The following is a 9,933-nucleotide window of genomic DNA, read 5'->3' on the forward strand; positions in this document are numbered from 1 at the left end:
AATCCCAACTTCACCCTGAATGTCAACAACAACAAAGGAAAATTCTATGGAATAAATGTAATAAGAAATGTGCAAAACTTAACCCATGCAAATGTATATCTTTCAAACATTTCTGAATGGCGGAAAAATTAGATTTGAACAAATTAAGAAAATCACCTTATCCTTAGACAGAGTGACTCAGCATCACAAACATGTCAGTTCTTCGTAGACTAATTTGTAAATGTACCTCAGTCCTCCAAATACACCAACAAGCTTTTCTTCTTTTTTTTTAAACTTTTTATTTTATATTGGAATATAGTCGATTAACAACGTTGTGATAGTTTCAGGTGCAAGGCAAAGGGATTCAGCCACACATATCCATGTATCCCTTCTCCCCCAAACTCCCCTCCCATCCAGGCTGCCACATAACATTGAGCAGAGTTCCCTGTGCCATACAGTAGGTTCTCGTTGGTTATCCATTTTAAATATAGCAGTGTGTACATGTCAATCCCAAATTCCCTGACTATCCCTTTCCTCCATCCTTCCCCCGCCCCGTAAGTTCATTCTGCAAGTCTGTTTCTGTTTTGTTAATAAGTTCATTTGTATCGTTTCTTTTTAGATTCCGCATATAAGGGATATCATACGACATTTCACTTTCTCTGATGGGCACCTGCCCGAGGTATCCTCTTAGTCGGCGTGGCCTCCCAGGCTCTGTCCTCTTGTGCCTCTGCTCAGCCGGGGTGGGCAGGAAAGTCACCGTGATTTCGAAACTCACCACTTGCTCTACCTTACTCCGCGCGGAAGGATACTGAGGCCTATTTGTAGTAGTATCATTTTGCACTCTTAGGATGAGCCCTGAATTTCCCTTGAAGATCCCCCCAAGGCACCTTCTAAGTGTTGGAGATGGAGAGACAGTCCTGGATTACCCGGCGGGGCGGGGGGGAGCATGTTACCGCCGACGTCCTGATGAGTGAAGGAGCGAGGTAGAGGGCCCAGAGCCAAGGTCGATGGGACTCGGAAGCAGAAGGAGAGACGCGCCTGCTGGCTTGGAAGATGGGAGGGGATGAGTCCAGGGACACGGCAGCCTGCAGAAGCTTGAAAACGCGAGGGAATGAATTCCACCCCCAGGGCTTCAGGAGCAACACAGCCCGACAACAACTTGATTTTAACACAAGCGTTTCCATTTGGACTTCTGACCTCCAGAACGTAAAGGTAATAAATCTGTGTTGCTTTAACCCATGGACTTATAGTGGTTGCCACGGCAGCAACAGGAAACAAATACACTGAATATCTCTGGGGTTTTTTGGTGGTCGTTGTTCAGTTGTTTGTTTGTTTGCCAATCTGAGCGCTGCAAGCACAGGGTTTGAAACTGTCATGTCCAAGGATGTACTTCTAAGCCAGGCACACTGCAAATACCCAATAAATACGTGTTGATGCTCGGGTCAGAAAGGGCTTCAGGCCACGAGGGCAGCAGCTTTTGGGTCAAGTGAGGCCGCACACGGGGTCAGATATGTCTGCAGAAGCCCGCTGCCCACTCCAGCCTGAGCCCTGTGGAAACGAGGGCCAGGCTCCTGGGGAGGGGCAGTTCCCCTTCCTGTGGGGCTGCTGACGTGACAGCCCCGTGACGGGGAGAACCAGCCTCCCAGTGGACACACCCTCGGGTCTCCGTCCTGAGGGCACCGTGGTCTCCTCTATCTGCACCGCCTGGACCACAGGGACGAGACGCCATGACCCCCAGCCTCACGGCCCTGCTCTGCCTCGGTGAGATGGAGGAGGGGGAGGGGAAGCCCCAGCCAGGGAGGGACCCCTCCCCACAGCCAGGCTGCTCTTTAAGGAGACCCCAGGACTCAGGAGGCTCACGGGTAGGAGAGGCGCTGCTCAGGATTCAGGGCGAACCTCTCACAGGGGTCTCTCTTCCAGGGCTGAGTGTGGGCCTGAGGACCCAGGTGCAGGCAGGTGAGTCTGTCCCCAGGTGTCCCAGCTCCCTCCTGCTCATGGGGACAAGGGGCCACCCCCAGGCAATGGGGTGGGGAACAGCAGTTCTGGGCTGAAGCAGGGGGAGTCTGGGAGGTTGGGGGCTGAGAGCTGGGGACCGTGGGGTGAGGATGTCTTGTGACCCAGCCTCTGATGTCCTTCCAGGGACCCTCCCCAAACCCACCATCTGGGCTGAGCCACGCTCTGTGATCCCCTGGAGGAGCCCCGTGACCATCTATTGTCAGGGGACCTTGGGGGTCCAGAATTTCCAACTGTATGCATGGCAAGCCACAAAGCTCTGGAACCAAGAGCTCCCACTGGAGCCCGGGGACAAGGGCAAGTTCTCCATCTCACACATGACACAGTCCTACGCAGGGAGATATCACTGTTACTATCGCAGCCCCACTGGCTGGTCAGAGCACAGTGACCCCCTGGAACTGGTGGTGACAGGTGAGAGGACACTCGGGGGTCCCAGCCTCAGGCTCTGCCCTCAGGAAGGGGGTCTGCTCTCAGGGGTGTGTCACTCTCACAGGCCAGCCCTGGAGGAGGAAAGGGGGGTGTGAGCCCCATTTCACAAGCTCCCTCTTTCTCTCCTAGGGGCCCACGGGAAACCCACCCTCTCAGCCCTGCCGAGCCCTGTGGTGACCTCGGGAGGGACCGTGACCCTCCAGTGTGGCTCATGGGAGGGACTGGACCGGTTCATTCTGACTAAGGAAGGAGAACCCAAGTCCTCCTGGACCCTGGATGCACAGCGAGGCCCCCAGGGGCAGACCCAGGCCCTGCTCCCCGTGGGTCGCGTGACCCCCAGCCACAGGTGGATGTTCAGATGCCACGGCTTTTACAGGGACACCCCCCAGGTGTGGTCGGCCCCCAGCGACCCCCTGGAGCTCCTGGTCCCAGGTGAGGAGGTCCCACCCTGGCCTCACGCACTTTCTGAGGCACGAGACAGATTATTAGATGCTTTTCTCCCAGGATTGTCCCAGATGAGAGGGTGGGGTGAGGGGGGAGCGGGGCGCACAGGACAGAGACACAGAGTGTGAGCGACGGTCAGGCCTGGGGACCAGGACGGGGGGAGGGGCTTCATGGGAGGAACCAGCCCCTACAGCCCAGGGCTGGTCTTCCCCCAGGTGTGTCTGGGAAGCCCTCCCTCCTGACCCCGCAGGGCCCTGTCGTGGCCTCTGGACAGAGCCTGACCCTCCAGTGTCGCTCTGACGTCGGCTATGACAGATTCGCTCTGTCCCAGGACGGGGGACAGGCCCTCCCCCAGCGCCCTGGCCGGCAGCCGCAGCCTGGGCTCTCTCAGGCCGACTTCCCCCTGCGCCCGGTGACCAACACCCACGCGGGCCGGTACAGATGCTACGGTGGACACAACCTCTCCTCCGAGTGGTCGGCCCCCAGTGACCCCCTGGACATCCTGGTGGCAGGTGAGCAGCCAGCGGGTCAGTCAGGGACCCAGACTCTGCACAGGCCCTGCCGGGGGAGCCCCAGGTGGTGATGCTGGGACCGGGCGTGAGGGGTCCCCAGGGAGGGAGGGAGAGAGACAGAGAGAGACAGGGGTGGGCAGGGAGAGGGAGAGACTCAGAGAAAACAGAGACAGACAGAGATGAGCGGCCTCAGGGAGGCCCTGCTGAGTCGCAGTTCAGAACCAGGGGGCGAGCAGCCCCTCACCCCCTTCCTCTCTCTAGGGTGGCTCCCTGACACGCCCTCCCTCTCGGTGCAGCCGGGCCCCGTGGTGGCCTCAGGAGAGAACGTGACCCTGCTGTGTCAGTCACTGAGCACAAGGGATACTTTCCTTCTGTCCAAGGAGGGGGCAGCCCAGCCCCCACTGCGTCTTAGATCAAAGTACCGAGGTGGGCATTACCAGGCCGAATTCTCCATGGGTCCCGTGACCTCAGCCCACAATGGGACCTACAGGTGCTACAGCTCACTCAGCAGTAACCCCTACCTGCTGTCACACGCCAGTGCCCCCCTGGAGCTCGCGGTCTCAGGTGAGAGACCCTGACCCTGTCCCTTCAGACTCAAGTCAGCTCAGGGCTCTGTCCCCTGAGCACTCTGGGCTGGGGTTGAGTGAGGGGGCTGTGACGGAGGGTCACCCAGGGGGGATCTGCCCCTCAGAGGCCCTCCCATCCCCCCCCACACCTTCTCACCTCACCTGAAATCCGGAACCACAGGGCAGGTGTAAGGGAAAGGTTTCATGAGGTGGGGACTCCAGGGTCAGCCCCCCCCCCTTCCTGTCCTCATTCCCAGGACCCTCTGGGGGCCCCAGCCCCCCACCGACAGGCCGCAGTTCAACAACTAGGAAGTCACTGAGGTCTCTCTGCAGAGGGAGCACAGGCCACCCCAAGGCAGTTTCAGAGTCTCTGGGAGGATCTAATGCCCTCAGATCCTCAAGGACAGGCTGGGGGTCAAGTAGAGATGCCAGGAGGACCCCAGGGCTCCAGGGACTCTGAGGCTGGTGGATGAAGGGTGGGGGTCATGGAGAGGGAATGACCCCTCGGGGCCCATCTTGGGGGAGGAGCAGTGGGCTGACGTGGGGAGAAGCAGCCCCCAACCCTCACCTTCTGTCCTGACCCCCAGGAGGCTCTGAAGTTGGGGCCCTTCCCCCCATGGAGCCAGGCCCGCAGACGGGTGAGTGAGGGTCTGTGGGGCAGGGCTCGGTTATGGCCTTGGTTCAGGCACCTCTGGAGACACTGACTTGGACCCCCTTCCCCTGCCTGGGCCTCAGTTTCTCCAAGTGTAAAAGCAGAGAATCGTGGCCCGGAGCTTAGATTTCCTTCAGTTCTGACTTCCGGCTGTGACCCCCCCAGGAGAGGAGGCCTCACAGGGAGGCCCCTGAGGATGTGACTGTATGGGGGCCTGTCCCCAGTGCCGCAGTGATGGTGGCATCGTACGGGGAGGCAGAGGGAAAGATGAAGAGTCCACCGCACACAGCCGGCCCCTCCCCCAGTCCCTGCTGTGGTGGGGGAGGGCAGGGTAACAAGGAAGGACCCTCGGCTCCAGATGAGACCCTCGGACAGGCGCCCCTGCAGATGAGAAGCCCCCAGAGCACAAAGCTGGTGTCCACCTTGGGCGGGGCGCGGCAGGAGGACAGCTCAGGGAGCCCACAGCCCTGGGTTCCAATCCCAGCTCTGCCACCTCCAGCCTGGGTCACCTGGGGTTTGTGAATCCCCTCGCTCTGCCTCAGTTTCCTCATCTGTAAAATGGGTGGGGTGGGTTAGAGGAGATGAACGCACGGACCCCAGCACGAGCCTGCACACAGTAGGCGCCCAATGAAATGGCATCTTGGGCTCACTCATGACGTCACTGGTGCCCCAGGTCTCAAATGGTACCTGAACGTCCTGATCGGGGTCTCGGTGGCCTTCGTCCTGCTGCCCCTCGTCCTCCTCGTCCTACAACGGGTTCAGAGCAGACGCAGGAAGTCGGGTGAGTAGGGAACGGGGAGACCCAGGCCCCTGGAGGCGGTGGGCTTAGGGCACCAGCCGAAGGGAGACCTAAGAGACGGGCGAGGTCAGCCTAGAAGAAGACTGTCCAGAGTCTGAAACTCAAAACTCCTGAAAGAAAACACGTGCTGTCAGCTGACACGGACAATTTAAGGTATTTCCCTCCTTTTCAGTCTCATGAAGTGTTGAAACGTGTACACAAGTATGAGTCAGGTCTCCTTCTTTCCTCCTGAATCCCGTGTGAGGGGCGGGGGTCGTAAGAGTCCCAGGGCCGAGCCTGTGTCATCTGCCCCAGCCCAGGGCGAGGCTGATTTCCACCCTCCCGCAGGGGCTGCGGACCCAGAGCCCAAGGACACAGGCCTGCAGAGCAGGTAACTCCCGCCCCGAAGACCCCCAGGCCCGCCCCGCCCGCAGCTCCCCCTCATTCTCCCCCTAACACGCCCGCCTCCCCCCCAGCTCCTGCCCAGCCGCCGCCGCCCAGGACCAGGCCCTCTGTGAGCAGAAGAGGACGGGCTGGGGGACACAGGGTTCTGGAGGCAGTGGGGGAGGGGAAGGCTGGGAAGGGGTGGGCTCAGGGGGTGCGGACTGAAACCCCACACTTCACCTCACCCCTGGGTCTCAGTGGCCCCTTCTGGATGCACTGCGGGGGCTCCAGCCCTGAGGGATCTCAGGGGATCCCGCCAAGCGATACACACCCTGTTCCGCCCCAGCAGATGCTGCCGTGAAGGACCCACAGCCTGAGGACGGGGTGCAGCTGGACCATCCGGTGAGACCCCTGCTCCTGTCCAGGCCACCAGAGACCTTCCTGTTGCCAAACTCAGTCCAATGGACACGTCTCTGTCCTCACGTCCCAGCTCCAGCAGCGTCCCACACTGACCTCTCCTTGCGGGCTTCCTTGGTCATCCTGCTGTGACTCCACCCCTCCTGCTTCCTTGTGACCTCATGGCCCCTCCTTCGGGGTCCCCTTTCCTGGCTCCTCGTCCTCTGTCTGACCTTCTGGCGTTGCAGAGAAGCCCCACGTCTCAAGAGGATCTGTGAATAAGTGAATCACCTGAAAGTCCCCCGGCCCCCCTTCCTTCATTCACCCAAAAGTGGTGCACAAGGAGAGCGCATCCCCCCGGCTCCCTGTAGGTGCTTCAGGTGCAGCAGGGAGCTCACCTGGTGGGTGAGAGAGGCTATATGTAAAGAAGCAGGTAGCGTCCGAGAATGCAAGGTCCCGATAAGGAAAGTAAAGCAAGAGAAGGTGACAGAGTGCATGGGGGGAGGGGGGCAGCAAGTGCAAAGGTCCTGAGGCAGGGACGTGCTTTTGCAGGAAGATGGCCATGCGGTTGGAGCCAAATGAGCAAGGGAGATAATGTGTTAATACAGAAATCAGAACCGTAGAAAGAATCCAGAGGCTCCAAGGTGTTAGGAGGCCCCTGGAGTTTCCATCAGGAAAGTGACCTGACCTAAGGTTCTAAAGCATCACTCTGGCAACACAGTGGAAAGCTGACGGAAGGAGATCACAGTGGATCCAGGAAGTCCCCTTTCTGTCCTACTCTCTCCCTCCAGCAGAACAGGCAGGATGCAGACCCCCAGGAGGGGACGTACGCCCAGGTGAACCACTCAAGATCAAGACTAAGGCGGCGGGTGGCCACCTCTCCTTCCTCCCTGTCGGGGAGATTGCTGGGCATGAAGGACAGACAAGCGGAAGAGGACGGGCAGAGGGACAGTCAGGTGGGTCCCATCCTGTTGGGGCCCCCAGGCTTCCCCCACCCCAACCACACACCCTCCCTCTCCCCCACCGCAGGCCGCCGCATCTGAAGCCCCCCAGGATGTGACCTATGCCCAGCTGAACCACTCGACCTTCAGACGGGTGACTGCACCCCCTGCCCCCCAGTCAGGGGAGCCCCCAGAAGAGCCCAGCGTGTATGCTGCTCTCGCCGTCCGCTAGCCCAGGAAAGACCCAGACCCCACGCTCCAGGGAGAAAGACTGCACGGATCCTGGAAGGCACAGGAGCTGCCTGCCCGCACTGGACACCACCTAACGACCATCAGACAGCCTGGACTCCCAAAACAGACCACCAGGAGCCCCTGGGACCCTTTGGCAGTCACCTGACTCTACCCTCAAAGATAACTAATATCCTTACATTTGGGAAATAATGCAACAGACTTCTCAAAAATCAATGTGTGAACTGAAAACCAAAATCAAAAGAAAAAAACAAAACAAACAAGAAAACAAAACAGAAGTGGGAAAATGTTTTCAACAAATGATAATGTAAATAATACACATCAAACATATGAAATGAGAAAATTAAGAATCATGAATGAATATATTAGAAAAGGCTTTAAAAAAATCAATGACCTAACATATCACACCAAGACTTTAGGATAAAATAGCAAATTATTTCAAATGAAGGTAGAAGGTGGGAATAATAATGACAAGGGTAGCTAATAATGAAGACAACCAAAAAGTAGAGAAAATCAAGGCAAAAAATAAAGTCATTCTTGAAAACATTCATGAATCCTAGCCACCACAGCTGAGGGAAAAAGAGAGAAGGCACACACTTCTAATATCATGAAAGAAACTGCAGACAGCACTACAAATCCTACAAACTTTATAAAAATAGTAACAGAACCTTATGAAAAATTTGATGCCGACATACAGAAAATGTAGATGGAATGGAAATCTTCAAGTGTACGATTTACTAAATGGATATAAGAATAAATGGAAAATCTATCACCTTATACATTGATCCTGTAATCAAAACTTACCCACGACTGAACTATATAGAATCTAACAAAGTCAAAATGAAAGAAATAATAGAATGCTGGTTACTGGGGTTGGAGCGAGGGGGAAATGGGAAGATATTGGTCAAAGGGCACAAGCTTCCAGGTATAAGATGAGTAAGTTCTGGGGATCTAATATACAGCATGGTGGTTATAGCTAATCACACCGTATCCCATTCTTGAGTGTTTTGAAGAGAACAGATCTCAAATGTTCTCACCAAAAAAAGAAATGGCGACTGTGTGATGGGATGCAGACAAATGCTCTGACGGTCATCATTGTCCAACGTGTTAAGTGTGCAGTTCAGGTGGCTTCACTGGTGATTTCTTCCGAGCACTTATGTACTCGTGAAAGACACACGCACACGCACACGCACCCCAAAATTGCACAAACATTTCCCGAGAACAGAAAAAGAAGAAACATACCTCAACACATCAGATCAGGAAAATATTTACACCAAAACCTGACAAGGGAATTATACATGGGAAAGTCACAGGAAGATCTCTCACATGAGCTTAGATGGAAATCCCTAAACAAAGTGTACACAAATAAGATTTAGTGATATATTAAAAGGACATTACTTCATGACCATACTGTGGGGGTTTTTTCCCGAAGGATAGAGTAACTTAAAATTTAAAAAATCTATCACATAATGCAATACCTTAATAGAACAAATAAAAAATAATCACCTTAATAGATGCAGACAAAGCCTTTGATAAAATATACCAACAATTCCTGGTGAAAATAAAAACGCATCAGAAATAGAAGGGAATTTCCTTTCACGGATGAGGGCATGTTTAACAATCAACACTAGATGTCATTTGTACAGGTGAGAACCTGAGGTCCTTTCCTCTACGACTGGCAATGATCCAAGTATGTTCCGTACGACCACTTGTATTCACCAGGGCCCTGGAGGCACCAACCAAGTAAGTAAGACAAAACAAGGCGAGAAGCTCTGAAGTGAATAAGAATAATATTGTATTACTAAGAGACTGCACAGTTGTGTTCGTAGAAAATCCAAAATAATGTAAAGATGTTCTACTCTAATCAAAAAGGAGTTTTCCAGCATCGCTGCATATATGGTCAATATATAGAATTCAACTGCCTTCGAGACTTCCGGTTCTGGATTGAGATTAAGTAAATGAATGTCTCCCTGTTCCATGGCTTTATACCAGTGACCTGAATGTATACTCCTGAATTCCAAGAGCCGTAAGATAATATATTTGGGCTGTTTTAATCCACCAAGTTTGTGGTAATTTGTGGCAATTTGTGGCACAGGGAAACAATACAACCACTTGAATTTTCTTTTGATTAGTGTTTGCATAGTACATTTTTCATCCTTCTACTTTTTTAATGTGGTAAAATATACACACCATGATATTTACCACCATTTAAACATTATTGAAGTGCGAAGTTAGTGGCCTTAAGTACATTTACCATGCTCGGCAATCATGACCACTGTACATCTTCCAGAACATTTTCATAATCCCAAACAGAACCTCTGTACCCATTAAGCAAGAACTCCCCATGCCCCCTAACAACCAGGCACTGGTCATCTCCATTCAAATTCCTGCCTTGGGCTTCCCTGGTGGCACAGTGGTCAAGTGTCCGCCTGCCGACGCAGGGGACGCGGGTTCGTGCCCCGGTCCGGGAAGATCCCACATGCCGCGGAGCGGCTGGGCCCGTGAGCTATGGCTGCTGAGCCTGCGCGTCTGGAGCCTGTGCTCCACAACGGGAGAGGCCACAACAGTGAGAGGCCCACGCACTGCAAAA

General features: G+C 54.5%; 1 protein-coding gene across 1 annotated transcript; it reads left to right on the top strand.

Moving 5' to 3' along the window:
• The first annotated feature begins 1,679 nt into the window (after nucleotides 1–1,679).
• Nucleotides 1,680–7,326, top strand: LOC103069792 (leukocyte immunoglobulin-like receptor subfamily A member 6). The gene is made up of 12 exons (XM_007468053.1): nucleotides 1,680–1,740; nucleotides 1,900–1,935; nucleotides 2,119–2,403; nucleotides 2,551–2,853; nucleotides 3,081–3,377; nucleotides 3,639–3,941; nucleotides 4,201–4,245; nucleotides 5,263–5,376; nucleotides 5,689–5,764; nucleotides 5,850–5,887; nucleotides 6,107–6,159; nucleotides 7,183–7,326. The coding sequence occupies exons 1-12, from the start codon at nucleotides 1,707–1,709 to the stop codon at nucleotides 7,324–7,326; spliced, it is 1,728 nt and encodes a 575-aa protein (XP_007468115.1). The 5' UTR covers nucleotides 1,680–1,706.
• Nucleotides 7,327–9,933: the final 2,607 nt, after the last annotated feature.

The sequence above is a fragment of the Lipotes vexillifer genome, unplaced genomic scaffold (assembly GCF_000442215.2).
Source record: "Lipotes vexillifer unplaced genomic scaffold, Lipotes_vexillifer_v1.1 scaffold1223, whole genome shotgun sequence".
Lineage (NCBI taxonomy): Eukaryota > Metazoa > Chordata > Mammalia > Artiodactyla > Lipotidae > Lipotes > Lipotes vexillifer.

Bases quoted from the DNA above. Each gene is read 5' to 3' on its own strand.
- LOC103069792 (XM_007468053.1), top strand. From the start codon at position 1,707: ATGACCCCCAGCCTCACGGCCCTGCTCTGCCTCG. The intron at 5,765-5,849 runs GTAACTCCCGCC...CCTCCCCCCCAG, and splicing joins GACACAGGCCTGCAGAGCAG to CTCCTGCCCAGCCGCCGCCG. The intron at 6,160-7,182 runs GTGAGACCCCTG...CCCCCACCGCAG, and splicing joins GGGTGCAGCTGGACCATCCG to GCCGCCGCATCTGAAGCCCC.